We start from the raw sequence: 16,984 nt of genomic DNA, 5'->3' as shown, positions 1-16,984 counted from the left end.
CTCAGACAAGCCCCTGGTGGGCTTGGCACACTTACTCTTTTTTTTTTTTTTTTTTTTTTTTTGAGATGGAGTTTTGCTCTTGTTGCCCAGGCTGGAGTGCAATGTCATGATCTCAGCTCACTGCAACGTCCACCTCCTGGGTTCAGGCGATTCTCCTGCCTCAGCCTCCTGAGTAGCTGGGATTACAGGTGCCTGCCACCATGCCTGGCTAATTTTTGTATTTTTAGTAGAGACGGGGTTTTGCCATGTTGGCCAGGCTGGTCTTGAACTCCTGACCTCAGGTGATCTGCCTGCCTTGGCCTCCCGAAGTGCTGGGATTACAGGCGTGAGCCACTGTGCCTGGCCTGGGCTTGGCACACTTCTTTTCACACAGTCCCCCTCTCTGCATTCTTCTCCTACACTGGATTGTGAGCCCCAGATGGGGGCGTGGGGCGCTTTTCCTCCTATGATGGCCTTGACCATAGGTGGCTCCTGATGGCTTCATCTTCTGAATGAGGCAGTGGGACCAGCCGCTGTCTGGGGGCTGCAGCCGTGCATTCTAGAATTCTGGGTGACATCCTAAGGATCTAAATGGATCTAATAGGAGGAAAGAGGCAGCACTTGGGAGCAATGACCCTTTCGGTAAAGCGATTCTGTTGAATGAATGGTGAATGCAAGAGGAAGTAAGTGAATAAGGATTGCAACAGTATCAGTATAGGAATAAGGCTGGAGTGTGCCTTAAATCCTGTCTGGAATGTAGCGGCACAGATGAATTGATGAATGGATGTGCTCTCCCGCCCAGCTTTTAGCCAGGGAAAGCCGTGGCTGTGCCCACGCTGGCTCTTGCTAACAGTGGCCTCCCATCCCCACCCCCAGCCTGCCCTGCAGACTGGATATAGGCTGGTGTGGCTGTGGCCCGGGTCAGGAGCTGGCCTCCGGTGTGGGGGAAGGGCACCAAGAAGAAGCTGAGAGGGAAGCAAGGGAAAGGTCCAAAGCCTGATCAGCGAGTTCCTGAGATTTTCCTGAAGGAGAGGGCTAGGGGAAGCAGCAACTTGTCTTGGTTCCTGTGGCTCCACATTCCTATCAAGCCTGCAGCTGAAAAACCTGGCTTTTCATTTCTGGCCCCACCCTGCCCCTATCCAGCCACTTGATTAAGATCAAGTTATCTCCTTCACGCCCTGACTCCCACCCCTACTTTCTTCCCTGGGGCCAGTGGATCCTGAGAGGGTGGACTTCACTCTCTAGTCATGGTTGGGAAGTGGAAGGGAGTCTAGGTTCAAACCCTGACGCTGCCCCTTGAAACTGGAAAATTCCAGGCACTTGGCTTAACTTCTCTGAACCTCTGCTTTGTCATCAGTCAAATGAGGAGAGTAATTCTCCCCTACCTGGGTCTTTCTAAGTGTCAGCATTGGCCCGGCACGGTGGCTCATGCCTGTAATCCCAACACCTTGGGAGGCTGAGGTGGGAGGATTGCTTAGGCCTAGGAGTTTGAGACCAGCCTGGACAAGATAACGAGACCTTGTCCCTACAAAAATAAAAAAATGAGGGCTGGGCACAGTGGCTTACACCTGTAATCCCAGCACTTTGGGAGGCCGAGGTGGGCAGATCATGAGGTCAGGAGATCGAGACCATCCTGGCTAACACGGTGAAACCCCGTCTCTACTAAAAATACAAAAAAATTAGCCAGGTGTGGTGGCGGGTGCCTGTAGTCCCAGCTACTAGGGAGGCTGAGGCAGGGGAATGGCGTGAACCTGGGAGGCAGAGCTTAAACAGTGAGCCGAGATCGCACCACTGCACTCCACCCTGGGCGACAGAGCGAGACTCTGTCTTAAAAAAATTAATTAATTAAATTAAATTAAATTTAAAAATTAGCCAGGCATGGTGGTGCCTGCCTGTAGTCCTAACCACTTCGAAGTCTAAGGCGGGAGGATTGCTTGAGCCGAGTTCAAAGTTACAGTGAGCTATGATCACACCATTGTACTCCAGCCTGAGCGACAGAGCAAGACCCTGTCCCTAAATAATACATAAATCCGAGCGTAGTGAACTCGGGTGTGATATAGGTGTTTGGGATGACTCATATCCATCCCGGGTGTATTGTATCACCTGGGGATAACTTGTGCCCTGTCTAACCCCTGCTCTATTTAGAGGAAAGAGCAGCTCACTCCCAGAATTTCAACACAAGCCTCACTTTCTGTTTCTAACAGGAAGAGCTGCCTGGCTCACAACACCATATACATATGACCTCAGGTAGCTGGGAGACAAACAGGCCTCTTCCGGTGTCTGACAGCCCCTTCCTTGCCACTTGGGTCTCAGAGGAGAGGCGACCTTCCTGTGTCAGGAAGGCTCAGAAACCGTTTCCCACTCTGCCTGCCTTTGCCCTGCAGAGCAGGCCAGATTGATACTGAGCGGGTAGTAGGGAGGGCTCTAGCTCCCCCACCCCAAATAATCTGGCACTGCCTAAACCTACAGCCAAATCATAAGCAGTGGGCTTAACCTACAGCCAAATCTTAAACAATGGGCTTGCTATTCAGACCAAATTCTAAGTCAAGTAAAATAAAAGGACTCAGCCTAGCTGTTGTTGGTGTTGGTGTTGTTGTTGTTGTTGTTGTTGTTTTGCCCAGGCTGGAGTGAAGTGGTGCAATCTCGGCTCACTGCAACCTCTGTCCCCTAGATTCAAGCAATTCAGCCTCCCGAATAGCTAGCTGGGATTATAGGCTCTAGTCTCCTTCCCTTTCTTCCTGCCAAATTTCTGCCCCTGAGCTCCTCCTACAGAGTGACAGGAGCCCAACTATTAGGGCCTTGAATACTACATTAGCACCCAAACATCAATCTGCTGGCCTCCTGGAAAAATCCCAGCACCAATAATTATTGAGATTGAAGGGGAGATGGGAAGTTCCTAGACAGCAACGGCTGGAGGCCTTAGGAGCTTTCTGTCCAGAAATGGCCTTTGGTATCGTGGATCAAGGCCTCAGTGCAGCCAGGGCCTCCAGAGGCTGTGGAGCTGGGGCTCCCAGCGGGGCTCTTGCTCACCAAACTCACAGGAAGATAACGAATGAATTTACAGTGAAAACCAGGCATGCAGTGGTAAACTGGACACAATGCCTGCCTCCATACACCAGAAGAAAGTTCTTTGTGAAGTCAGAAGGAGCTAGGCCAAGGCCAGAGCTAGGCTCACACCTGTAATCCTAGCACTTTGGGAGGCTGAGGCGGGTGGATCACCTGAGGTCAGGAGTTCTAGGCCAGCCTGGCCAACATGGCGAAAACCCATCTCTACTAAAAATACAAAAATTAGTGGCGTGGTGGTGGGCGCCTATAATCCCAGCTAGCTACTCGGGAGGCTGAATCGCTTGAATCTGGGGGGCGGAGGTTGCGGTGAGCCGAGATCACACCACTTCACTCCAGCCTGGGCAAAAAAAAAAAAAAAAAAAAAAAAATAGCTAGGCTGAGTCCTGACTGCACTTTTTGTTGTTGTTGTTGTTAGCTATGTTCATATTATATTCATTTTATTTTACTTTTATTTTTATTTTTCAAGTGTGACTGCAAGTTTTGACAGCTGTGTGGCTTTGAACATGCTTGTTGAACCCTCAGAGCCTTGTCCTCATCAGTAAATGGGGATAATGGAATAGCTCCTAGCTCACAGAATTGTGAGGATTCAATATGGTAATGTACCTTAACAACAAAAACAACACACAAACACACACACATGATGTCTAGAGTGTGGTTAGTGCTCATAAAGTTACATAACTGTATTATTAATGATATCACAATCCAATGAAGAGAGACAGGTATGCACAAATACATGTCATAAAATGTGAGCAATAGTTCAAATGCCACCTCCTACGTGCAGCCCTCTGGGCTGTCTCTCAGTCCCTGGCAGGAGGTGTAAGGCTCCTTCTGGAAGCCCTATAGCATTCGGCCCCTCTCTCCATCACATCCCTACCGTTGTCTTTCTGTGACTGTTCGTTGTGATTGTTTATAGAGCTTCTTCCACACTGGTCTGCCAGTAGTAGACATGTGGAAATTCCTCTGTAAATTAGCAAGCACATTCCCTCTAGGTCCCCTCTAAGGGTGGGATTCTGTGAGAAGATCTGAAGTTGTGGCTTCTGTCTGGGCCTATCAGGGAAGGCTTCAGGGAGGGGATGATGTCTGAGCTAGGTCATAAAGCCTGTGGACAATTTGGAACAGCAGCAGTAGCCATTTCAAGAGCCGTCAAAAGGGGAGAGAGCCTGGCAGGCTGAGACCTCAGCAAGCAGCCAGAAGCATAGAGAGTGTGGGGCAGCTGGATGGGGGGCCCTGCTCCCCTCCTAAGAGTCTACAACCCTGAGCAAACACCTCTGCTCTCTGGGCTCCAGTCTCTCCTCTCAGTGTACTGAGAGAACTTTGCTAGATAAGGGTCCCTTCCAGTTAGGATATTTCAGTGGCTTCTTTGACCCTCCCCCTCGTGGAGCCCCAGACAAGTGTGAGGGTTTCCCTGCTCAGACAGCACCCGCCCAGTGAGAGCCAGCACATGTCCTCTCTGTTCCGGAGGGTTTAGTTGGAGGATAGTTCAGTTTTGGGGTAGGGAGGCAAGACCACTTGCCCAGTCCCAGGTGTATTTTCCAGAATGTGTATCTGCTGGGGCAGGATGGTCTGTGAACAAAGGCTTGGAATAGCTGTCTGTCCTCAGGCATAGCTGGGATTCCAGAAGACCCAGGCCTCACCCAGGCGGGCAGGGGCGGGGCTCAGGGTACCGTCCTGGCATGTTCTAGGCATGCCTCTGGCCCAGCAAGGAGGGAACACGGTGAAGCAACTGCCACTCCAGTGACCAGCGCCTTCCACTGCCCCAGGCCCCAGCTCCAGAGGTCCCACAATGCTTCCATTGTCCACTGCTCTGCCTGGCTGCCCCCCAGGGAGCAGCTCAGAGCCAAGAACCTGGGCAGGGCCCTGATTCCTGGGGCACAGACTGGGTAGAAGAGAGAAGAGCAGAGTGGTCAGATTCACAGAAAACAGCCATGGAACTTGGAGAATTCCACCCTAAGAATGCTAGAATTGGCTGAGCGGGGTGGCTCATGCCTATAATCCCAACATTTTGGGAGGCCAAGGCATGTGGATCACGAGGTCAGGAGTTCAAGACCAGCCTGGTCAACATGGTGAAACCCTGTCTCTACTAAAAATACAAAAATTAGCCGGACATAGTGATGGGTGCCTGTAATCCCAGCTACTTAGGAGGCTGAGGCAGGAGAATCACTTGAACCTGGGAGGTGGAGGTTGCAGTGAGCTGAGATACGCCATTGCACTCCAGCCTGGGTGACAGAGTGAGACTCTGTCTCAAAAAAAAAAAAAAAAAAAAACCAACAAAAAAAGCCCACAATATATTGTCATTAGCAATAGTCACCATAGGCTGGGTGCGGTGGCTCACGCCTGTAATCCCAGCACTTTGGGAGGCCAAGGCGGGTGGATCACAAGGTTAGGAGATCGAGATCATCCTGGCTAACATGGTGAAACCCTGTCTCTACTAAAAATACAAAAAAATTAGCCGGGCAATGCGGCATGCTCCTGTAGTCCCAGCTGCTGGGCTTGAGGCAGGAGAATGGCATGAACCCAGGAGGCGGAGCTTGCAGTGAGCCGAGATCGCACCACTGCACTCCAGCCTGGGTGACAGAGCAAGACTCCATCTCAAACAAACAAACGTCACCACGCTGTACAATAGATCCTTTGAACTTATTCCTCCTATCTAACTGAAATTTTGCACCCTTTGACCAACTTCTCCCCAACCACTCCCCCTATCCACCAGCCCCTGGTAACTACCATTCTACTAGCTATTTCTTTCTTTTTTCCTTTTCCTTTTTTTTTTTTTTTCGAGACAGGGTCTTACTCCATCGCCCAGGCTTGAGTACAGTGGTGCAATCACAGCTCACTGCAACCTCCGCCTCCCTGGCTCAAGCGATCCTCCTGCCTCAGCCTCCCAAGTAGCTGGGATTACAGGCGTGAGCCATCACACCAGGCCTCTATTCTCTATTTCTATGAGATCAACTTTTTTAGATTCTACAAGTGAAAAAAATAATTTTTTTCTTTTTTGAGATGGAGTCTCAAAATGTTTCTCAGCACACTGGATCCAAAGTAAGGATGATGAGATTCACATTGAGAAAACATTTAAACCTTGGCCTTTTTTTTTTTTCGAGACAGAGTTTCGCTCTTGTTGCCCAGGCTGGAGTGCAATGGCGCATCTCAGCTCACTGCAACCTCCACCTCCTGGGTTCAAGCGATTCTCCTGCCTCAACCTCCTGAGTAGCTGGGATTACAGACATTTGCAACCGTGCCTGGCTAATTTTGCATTTTTAGTAGAGATGGGATTTCACCATGTTGGCCAGGCTGGTCTCGAACTCCTGACCTCAGGTGATCTGCCCACCTCGGCCTCCCAAACTGCTGGGATTACAGGCGTAAGCCACCGGCATGTTTTTGTTTTTTGTTGTTGTTGTTGTTTTGTTTTGTTTTGTTTTTGAGACAGAGTTTCACTCTATCACCAAGGCTGGAGTGCAGTGGCACCATCTTGACTCACTGCAACGTCTCTCTTCTGAGTTCGAGCAATTCTCCTGCCTCAGCCTCCGGAGTAGCTGGGCTTACAGGCGCCTGCCACCATCCCTGGCTAATTTTTTTTTTATTTTATTTTTTGATATGGAGTCTTGCTCTGTTGCCCAGGCTGGAGTGCAGTGGCGCGATCTTGGCACACTGCAAGCTCCGCCTCCCGGGTTCACGCCATTCTCCTGCCTCAGCCTCCTGAGTAGCTGGGACTACAGGCGCCTGCCACCACGCCTGGTCAATTTTTTGTATTTGTTTTAGTAGAGATGGGGTTTCACCATGTTAGCCAGGATGGTCTCAGTCTCCTGACTTCATGATCCACCCGCATCGGCCTCCCAAAGTGCTGGGATTACAGGCCTGAGCCACCACACCTGGCCTAATTTTTGTATTTTTAGCAGAGATGGGGTTTCACCATGTTGGCCAGGCTGGTCTTGAACTCCTGACCTCAAATGATCCGCCTGCCTCAGCCTCCCAAAGTGCTGGGATTACAGGTGTGAGCCACTGCGCCCGGCCAAGTTCTTGTTTTTAATCTTGCTTTTGTACCTCCCTCCTGCAAAGCCATCCTACAAAGCATGTTGGCTGGAAGAATGGTGCGTGGAAAAACACGACCGTCTGCCTCAAACTGTCAAGGGCTTCCTTTGGGTTCCCGTGGTTCCTCTGGTTTCCTTTTCCCCGCCTTTATTAGGTAGAATTGTTTATGGAACTGTTTCCTTCCCTGGCCTAGCCAGCCCTTCCCTGCCAGGATCCTGCCCAGTGGCTGGACACCTGCAGCTGTTACCTGGGAAGAAATTAGAAAGGATTCAGCCAGATGCGAGGGCTTGTGCATGTAATTTCAGCATTTTGTGAGGCCAAAGCAGGTGGATTGCTTGTCCAGGAGTTCAAGATCAGCCTGGGCAACACATGGTGAGACTCCCGTCTCTACAAAAAATAAAATTATCTGGGTGTGGTGGTGCATGCCTGTTAGTGCCAACTGCTCGGGAAGCTGAGGTGGGAGGATCACTTGAGTCCAGGAGGTGGAGGCTGCAGTGAGCCGTGATTGTGCCAGTGCACTCCAGCCTGGGAGACAAAGTGAGACCCTGTCTCAAAAAAAGAGAGAAAGGATTCAAACTCTACCTATACTGACAGCTCTCATGGGTTTGCATTCAGCTTGCTTTCCTGGGAGTTAGGTGTTCTTCAGCCTAAATGATGTTACCATCTTAAAGAGGTGTTCCCTGGCTATGTTATCTGTCCCCATCATTCTCTGTCACAGCACCAGTCACCACCTGAGGTTCTCCTCGTTTTTTTTTTTGTTGTTTTTTTTTTTTGTTTTTTTGAGACAGGGTCTCACTCTGTTGCCCAGACTGGAGTACAATGGCACAATCTCGGCTCACTGCAACCTCCGCCTCCCAGGCTCAAGTGATTCTCCTGTCTCAGCCTCCCGAGTAGCTGGGATTACAGGCACGCACCATGCCCAACTAATTTTTGTATTTTTAGTAGAGATGGGGTTTCACCATGTTGACAAGGCTGGTTTGAAACTACTGACCTCAAATAATCCACCTGCCTTGGCCTCCCAAAGTGCTGGGATTACAGGCGTGAGCCACTGCGTCCGGCCTGTTTTTTGTTTTTTGTTTTTTTTTTTGAGACAGAGTCTCACTTTGTTGCCCAGACTGGAGTGCAGTGGGGCAGTGTCAGTTCACTGCAACCTCTCCTCCTGGGTTCAAGCGATTCTCCTGCCTCAGCCTCCTGAGTAGCTGGGATTACAGTGTGTGCCACCACACCTGGCTAATTTTTGTATTTTTAGTAAAGACGGATTTTCACCACGTGGGCCAGGCTGGTCTTGAATTCCTGACCTCAAGTGATCCACCTGCCTCAGCCTCCCGAAGTGCTGGGATTACAGGGGTGTGCCACTGTGCCAGGCCTCCTTGTTGATTTACTTGTTTACAGCTCCTGGCCCCCAACAGGTGCTCAGTAAATATTGTTGAATCCATGCTTGACTATAAATGTGTGAACAAGATGTGGAAGGCTGTTTCACACCGACAACTGCGGCTACTTCTTAGGAGGGGACTAGAGTTGAAGGAGACAGTCAAACTGGAACTTTAGATTTATTTTTAAATTTTTGATAAGAATGATGTATTCAGGGCCGGGCGCGGTGGCTCACGCTTGTAATCCCAGCACTTTGGGAGGCCGAGGCGGGCGGATCACGAGGTCAGGAGATCGAGACCACGGTGAAACCCTGTCTCTACTAAAAATATAAAAAAATAAGCTGGGCGTGGTGGCGGGCGCCTGTAGTCCCAGCTACTCGGAGAGGCTGAGGCAGGAGAATGGCGTGAACCCGGGAGGCAGAGCTTGCAGTGAGCCGAGATCGCGCCACTGCACTCCAGCCTGGGCGGCAGAGCGAGACTCCGCCTCAAAAAAAAAAAAAAAAAAAAAAAAAATGATGTATTCAGGCTGGGCATGATGGCTCATGCCTGTAATCCCAGCACTTTGGGAGGTTGAGGTGGGCGCATCACTTGAAGTCAGGAGTTTGAGATCAGCCTGGCCAACATGGCGAAACTGTGTCTCTACTAAAAATCCAAAAATTAGCTGGGCTTGGTGGCCTGTGCCTATAATCCCAGCTACTAGGGAGGCTGAGGCAAGAGAATCACTTGAACCTGGGAGATGAAAGTTGCAGTGAACCGAGATCGTACCACTGCACTCCAGCCTGGGCGACAGAGACTCTTCTCAAAAAAAGACGGGATCTCCCTATATTGCCCAGGCTGGTTTAGTCTTGAACTCCTGGCCTTGGCCTCCCAAAGTGTTAGGATTACAGGCATGAGCCACCGTGCCTGGCCCCATTTCTTAACTGATAGTTAAAAATAAAACAAAGCAGCACTGAATTAAGGGCCCAAGTCCCTCAATTCTAATCCTGAAATTATAGCATGATTTGGGGCAAGTGCCCTACTCACCTATCTCTGTGGCTTCTGATCTCACCTGTAAACACACAGACCCACCTTCCACCTGAACCCTGGATTTACAGTCTGCACAGCATTTTCTCATCCATTATCTCACCTCGTTACCCATAACCCTGGGACGCAGGCAAGGCAAAGATTATCATCGTCATTTTATAGGGTAGGAAACTGGGGTTCATGTGGGTGAGTTGTCTGGCCTGCGGTCACACAGCTGTGGTCGTACAGGTCCTTACTTCAAAACATTGTGAGCTGACTCAGATAATGAGTTTATAAAGCCCACAAATGGCTAATGGGGGTGACCAGGCTGTGCTGTGTAAGCTATTAGTACGGCAACAGGATCAGATCTGGAGCTGTCTTCAGGGACCTAAAGGGAGCCCTTTAGGCTAGTGAGGACAGGACTATAATCCCTCCTGGTTTCTTTTGTTTGTTTTTGTTTTTTTGTTTTTTAGATGGAATCTCACTCTGTTGCCCAGGCTGGAGTGCAGTGGTGCGATCTCAGCTCACTGCAACCTCCACCTCCCGGGTTCAAGCCATTCTCCTGCTGGGATTATAGGCGTGTGCCACCATGCCCAGCTAATTTTTTGTATTTTTAGTAGAGATGGGGTTTCACCGTGTTAGCCAGGATGGTCTAGATCTCCTGACCTCGTGATCCGCCTGCCTTGGCCTTCCGAAGTGCTGGGATTACAGACGTGAGACAAAAAAGCCCACCGTCTTTAAGACGGAGTCTCGCTCTGTCGCCCAGGCAGGAGTGCAGTGGCGCGATCTTGGCTTACTGCAACCTCCGCCTCCCAGGTTCAAGCGATTGTCTTGCCTCAGCCTCTCGGGTAGCTGGGACTATAGGCACATGTCACCACGCCTGGCTAATTTTTTTTATTTTTAGTAGACACGGGCTTTCACCATCTTGGCCAGGCTGGTCTTGAACTCCTGACCTCGTGATCCACCCACCTCGGCCTCCCAAAGTGCTGGGATTACAGTGAGCCACCGCGCCCAGCCCAATTTTTTGTATTTTTAGTACAGACAGGGTTTCACCATGTTGGCCAGGCTGTTCTCAAGCTCCTGACCTCAGGTGATCCACCTGCCTCGGCCTCCCAAAATGCTGGGATTAAAGGCGTGAGCCATGGCGCCCAACCCCCCTGCCCTAGGTTTTAATGAGAGTCCTGGGTGGTCTTTGAAGGCCTAGGTGGATGCTGGTGTCAGGGTCATGAACCCAAGTCCCTGATTTCATAAAAAGCACCCGGAATCCTGCTTTCCTGCCGCTGTTATCCCACAGGGGACAGGGCAGGAGTTGGCAGCCCAGGGCTGGTGAGGAGTCCAGAGGGCTAGCCAGGCACTCTGGCCATGCTCTTCCTAGGTGGCCTGAGAGTCCATATACTGAGCCAAGATGGCAGCCTTCCAGCTGCAAGAGTGTTAGGCCAGCCCAGATTGGCAAGCTCGGTTCTCCAGGCCCTGGGCCAGTATTCTGGACTGGGACTCAGTGGACTTTGAAGAGGTAGAATTCCCTAAGTCGGCCTCTTTCCTTGATAATTTACCCAGAATGGCCCAGATGACAATCTGGGTACAAAATATTTCAGTCCATTTCATCATGTTTACCAAGTACCAGGTGTCAATAGAATTTATGAGTGATAACTAAAGGGTAAGGCACTTTACATCTTAATCCTCTCAGCCACCTTGTAAAGCAGGTATTATCCCCATTTTTAAGTCGTGGAAACTGAGGTCCAGGGAGGCACAAGATCACATGACTAAGGAAGTGGGGAAAGCCAGTATTGGAGCTTGGGTTGATAGGGCTCCAAAATGCCTGATCCTTCCACTCCCCTGAGTGCTCAGGGGTGATGAAGATGACTAAGACCCTGTTCCTTCCCTTGGGAGGGAGCGACATACCCACTCCAGCTAACTATTGCATGGGTCAGGGTGACATCACCACCTCTGCAGCAGATGGAGGCTGATTCATCTGTGGGAGGGTCAGGAGGGGCCTCTGCGGAAGGGTCGGCTGGCTGGAAGGGTCAGCTGGCTGGAAGGGTCGGTTGGCTGGTGGGGGTCTTGAAGAGGGCAAAGATAGAGAATGAGTCTTGGGGAGGTTCCAGGGCCAGATTCGAACTGCCTGTATGCCTCCCAGGCAGGGGCCTCCTTGGCCTAGGTCTTTCTCATAGGAGCTCAAACTACCACCACACTAACCATGGCTGAGGGGACCTGGCAGGCCGCAGTGGGGAGGGACGAGATCCCTGAGCTTACACAGGGGCTGAGGGGAGCTCAGTGAATCACCAAGGGGACACCTGAACCGACGGTGGCGGAGGGGCGCATGGGTCTCTCTGCCAAGCTATGGGGGAGGGGATGGTGGACATGAGAACTTCCAGCTCAGCGGTGCTTTAGGGTGGGGAGCCGGGGTGAGGGAAGCTGGTGGCCATAGGGGGATGCTCTGGGGTCTGCAGGGGAACTGCCCCCCCCAAAGTTTCAAGCTAGGGATGGAAGGGGGGATTTGCGGTCATTAGGAGCGGGAAGGAGGCCGGACGGGAGCACGAGGTGTCCCGCCTCCAAAGGGTGGAGGGCTCCCGGTGGGCGACGCGGCGGCGGCCGCGGCGGTGAAGTCATCGTGGGGAGGGGCCCGCTTGCGGCGGGTGCTGGGGCTTCGCGGGCACCCAGTGGAGCAGCGGGGTGGGCCGTCGAGGGGCGGGCGATGGGGCGCCGGCCCGTCTTGGTAGGGGTGGGCTCCGCACTGGGGGCGGAGCCGCTGCTGGGTGGGGCGCGCCTCGGGCGCGGACGGAGGCGGCGGGACGCCCGCGCCCACGGCCGGCCCACAATGAGGCGAGCCGGCAGCGCGGAGTAGGCGGCGGCCGGCCGGGCCGGGCCACGCGGCGGCGCTGCTCGGGCAGGTTGGGGCAGGGCCGCGGGGCGCCCGAGCGAGGACACCGCGGCCCCGCCTCCGCCCCTCCCCGCGCCCTGCCGGTCGGCGCCCGAGCTCGGAGCCGCAGCCGCAGCCGGAAACCGGGCCCGCGCGGCGGCCGCCGTCCCGGCCAAGCCGGGGCCCCGAAGCCGGAGCCGGTGCCGGGCGGGCCGCGGGGTCATGGCTGGGCCGCGGGGCGCGCTGCTGGCCTGGTGCCGCCGCCAGTGCGAGGGCTACCGCGGCGTGGAGATCCGCGACCTGAGCAGCTCCTTCCGGGACGGCCTGGCCTTCTGCGCCATCCTGCACCGGCACCGGCCCGACTTGCTGTGAGTGCGGGGCCCCGGGCGGGCGGCGCGGGGCGGGCCAGGGCCGCGACCGCCGCCCCCCTCAGTGACACGAAGCCCGGGCGGTGACAGGCGCCGCCCCCGGACACGGAGACGCCGACCCCCCCGACGGCCCCAGACGCCGGGCGGGTCCCTGAGACCTCGGCCCAGGGCGCCCCTCCCCCGCCCGGCCGCCCTGACCCCGCCCGTGGGACCCCGAACTGTCCCCCGAGGCTGGTCCCTCCGCGAGGGACACGGGCCCCGCCCACAGAGCGCTGATTGCCGCCGAGGATCGCTGAACCCCTAAGCCCTTGACCTCTTTGGAGGGGTGTTGAGCCCTCTTTGGGGGCCCTGGGCCTCTCCTACCCTAAACTCCTCTCCACGGGCGCGCCGGGCCTCCCCTCTCCCCCGAGGCTTCCCACTCGGGCTGGCCCCTTGCTCCGGGTGTGCAGGTGAACCCCCACTTCTCTGACCCCCAAATAGGAGCTTGTCTCCAGACAGTAGCACAGTTCCCGGCACAGAGGAGACCTCGGCTAACAGGTGTTGGATGAATGGATGTACAGACCCTGTGCTTTCCCCACGCCCCCCCAGTTAGGACGCAGCCCTGCCTCCCGGGTGTGTGCTCGATGGCCCTGCTGCCCTCCTCAATGGGGCACGCAGGTGGGGCGCGCTAGAGGAGTCACAGGCGGGCGATGTTGGGAAGACTCCTAGGATCCGATTGACAGACACCAACCGGCTGCTGCAGGTTGTGAAATGGCCCCTTCCTGCCCAGAGCTGCCCAATGAGGTTCTCATGGGAAAATGCATTCAGACTCCCCAGAACAGTTGACTTGGAGCCTCTGTCTTTGCTCTCTCTGCCTTGAGCCCTGGAACCTCTCCTCCTTTCGTCCCTTCATTCCTAAAACACTGGGTGAGTTTATCTGGTGCCATTCCTTGCACTTCAGGTCTCACCTGTGAATCAGGGAGGAGAGTTCTGGTCCCTACCCCGTTTGCATGCAGCCCCCTTGCCAGGGCTCCCCCAGCCTGGCAGATGGAGGCTTTCTGTGCCTGTTCCACCTCCAGATTTGCACTGTCCAAGGGCAGCATGTGGGAGGGCTTCTAAGGGATTGCCTCAGGATTCCATGGTGCAGGTGCACCTGGTTTACCTGTATGTACCCTGCTGTACCGTGTCTGTGGGTGATGGCTTGGGCCCTGGAGGAGAGGGTTTGGGGGCTGTGGATACAGAAGGGAACAAGATGAGGTGGTCATGTAGGTGGGCCCCTGCCCGCTGTGGGGCATGTGACACCCGTACTAATGGAAGCACAAGGTTGATACCTGGTTGCCCAAGAGCAGGGGGTAGAAGGATGGAGGAAAAGGGCACCAGGGTTGGACCTGGGCATTGGAAGGGAGGGCCCAAGGGGTCTTCTGTTTTGTCTGAGAGGCAGGAGTGAGGCAGGAAGCAGAGACAAACCCAGTGTGGGAGGGGACTTGGGTGTGAAGTGAAGCCATTTGTTGGGACTGAGCCTGTCAGCATCAAAGTAAATAAAGGCCACCTGGTTTGTGTTTGGCTTCTCCATGTCTTAGGTGCACGGCCTTGGGTCCTCATGGGCTCTCTCCAGGCATCAGTGTCCTCATCTGTGAGGTGGGATTGATAATGTGACACAGCTCACAGAAATGTGAGGACTGCATGAGATAACAAGCATACAGTTAACATTAGTTACTGTAACTAATGTTACTTTTTTAAATATTTTTTATTATTTATTTATTTATTATTTTTTTTTGAGACAGAGTCTCGCTCTGTCACCCAGGCTGGAGTGCAGTGGCGCGATCTCGGCTCACTGCAAGCTCCGCCTCCCGGGTTCACGCCATTCTCCTGCCTCAGCCTCTCCCAGTAGCTGGGACTACAGGCGCCTGCCACCACGCCCGGCTAATTTTTTTTTTTTTTTTGTATTTTTAGTAGAGACGGGGTTTCACCGTGATCTCGATCTCCTGACCTCGTGATCCGCCCGCCTCGGCCTCCCAAAGTGCTGGGATTATAAGCATGAGCCACCGCGCCCGGCCAATGTTTTTTATTTTTTTGAGACGGGATCTCACTCTGTCACCCAGGCTGGAGTGCAGTGGCACAATCATGGCTCACTGCAGCCCCCACCTCCTGGGCTCAAGCGATCCTCCCACCTCAACCTCCCGAGTAGCTGAGACCACAGGCACACGCCACCACGCCTGTCTAATTTTTTTGTATTTGTAGAGATAGGTTTTCGCCATGTTTCCCAGGCTGGTCTTGAACTCTTGAGCTCAAGTAATCTGCTTACCGCAGCCTCCCCAAATGCTGGGATTACAGGCATGAGCCACCATGACTGGCCCAATAACAATGTTTGATTTCTTCATTTATTCAACCAGTATTTGTAGAGTCATATTGCTCTATGCTGGACACTGTGCCTGGTAATGGAAGTACCAATCAACAAAACAGACAACCCTACACGCTCTCCCACACCTGTAGGGGAAACGTGTATAAACGATTATGGCAATTCCATGTACCCTATCAGAGGGCTGGGGGTGGGAGACCTCCTAGGGAGAATATAGTCTTCAAGGAGATGGCAGGAGCCAGGTGAGGGCTGCCGGGTGGACGTTCTGGCATAGGACCCCGTCTGAGCAAAGGCGAGGGGCAGGAGGTATGTGCAAAGCTGGAGGCCGTGTAGCTGAGTGGGGAGCACAAGGCAGCGAGTTGGGAGATGCAGTTGGGACAGATGGCTGACAGCTGCTTTTGCTGGCTAAGGAGCGTGGATGGGGCCTCAGGGAACCATGCAGGTTTTTTTTGTTTTTGTTTTTGTTTTTTTGAGATGGAGGCCTGTCACCCAGGCTGGAGTGCAGTAGCGCGATCTCGGCTCACCACAACCTCTGCCTCCCGGGTTCAAGTGATTCTCCTGCCTCAGCCTCCCAAGCAGCTGGGATTACAGGCACGCACCACCATGCCTGGCTAATTTTTGTAGTTTTTAGTACAGATGGGATTTCACCATGTTGGCCAGGCTGGTCTCGAACTCCTGACCTCAGGTGATCCGCCTGCCTCGGCCTCCCAAAGTGCTGGGATTACAGGCGTAAGCCACCATACCTGGCCGACCCAAGTAGGTTTTAAGCAAGGGAGGGATGTGGCTGGAAAAAGTGTGCAGGGGAGGGTGGCTCCCCTTCTGAGATCCAGAATCATATCCAGGCATTCATTTGCAATATTGCCAGCCCATTGCACAGGAGAGAAGCTGAGGCCCAGGTCCCACATAATGTGTAGGGAAGTCCTCAGTGGTGGGTTGGGAGGATCTCCGTGAGAGTAGGGGTGGCCTAGGGTGAGGGCAAGAATCATCTCCTAAAGTGGTTCAGGCTTCTGGGGCTGTGGGCCCTGCCTGGGTGAACCCAGTGTTGGCACACGGCTCTGCTGGGATGAGGGTTGTCGGGGCTGGGCCATCCCTCCGCACCACCCGAAATCCAGACATGGCTTAAGCTCCTTTGAGGGCGTGGACCATGTGGGTTTCATTTCTGTGTCCTTCATCTTCTCCAGAGCCAAGTAGAACTCCGCAGGCCTCTGAAGACTCTCAGAAAATATACGTGTTACCAAAACACAGATGTTAATTAGGGACAGAGATGGGGGTGGAAGAAGTTGGAAGAAAACCTGCAGGATCCTGAAGGTTTTTTACAGTTTTCACACTGTTTTCAGCATTGATTCATTCAACAAACATTTACGGAGCATCTTCGAAATTTGGGGAACTGTGTAGGGAGTTGGGGGCACAGAGTAGCTAGAATGTGACCCCAGCCTTCTAGGAACACTTCTGGGGTGACCGAAATAAATGGCTGAGACAACTTGCTTTTGTCTCATTTGGTCTCGGAAAAAGCCTCTGTTGGGGGCTGGGTACCGTGGTGTTTTCCTCCCCCTGTCGCATGTCATGAACCGGACCGGGAGATGGAGGTTTCGAGAGGCGAAACACCTTGCTAAGGTCGCACTCTGAGGCAGTGGCAGAAAAGGGGAGCTAGGGAGGCAGCCCAGGGGAGAAGGAAGTGGCCTGGTCAGAGTGGCAAAAAGGGAGCTGGTGCCCAGACATAGCCACCTTCCCTCTCCCTGTCCACCCAGCCCTGGGGCACCAGACCCCTTCCAGGGTCCTCAAGCAACTCTTTCCTGCTCAGGGTTCACAGTCCCTGGCCCCTGCCTGGAAAAGTGTTGGGGGCAGAAGGAGGGGGCTGTGCTTACCCGGCTCCCTCATATCTGTGAGGCCTGCCCTTTACCAAGCTGGGACTCCACCAGCTTAGGAGGTGGTACTAGTGCTTTTCCTGATTTGCAGATGGGACAATGAATGCAGGAAT

The 16,984-nt window shown here is 53.5% G+C and overlaps 1 protein-coding gene across 1 annotated transcript in view; it reads left to right on the top strand.

Annotated features, from left to right (window-relative positions):
* The first annotated feature begins 12,220 nt into the window (after positions 1–12,220).
* MICALL1 (MICAL like 1) overlaps positions 12,221–16,984 on the top strand; it is a 34,839-nt gene continuing 30,075 nt past the window's right edge. The window contains exon 1 of the mRNA XM_030815579.1: positions 12,221–12,668. Coding sequence (XP_030671439.1) covers positions 12,523–12,668 — 146 coding nt within the window. The 5' untranslated portion in view covers positions 12,221–12,522. The remainder of the gene's footprint in view (positions 12,669–16,984) is intronic.

This window comes from Nomascus leucogenys, chromosome 7b, assembly GCF_006542625.1.
Source record: "Nomascus leucogenys isolate Asia chromosome 7b, Asia_NLE_v1, whole genome shotgun sequence".
In the NCBI taxonomy this organism is placed as follows: domain Eukaryota; kingdom Metazoa; phylum Chordata; class Mammalia; order Primates; family Hylobatidae; genus Nomascus; species Nomascus leucogenys.
Note: the sequence above shows the minus strand (reverse complement) of the source record. Positions and strands in the feature narration are given on the sequence as shown.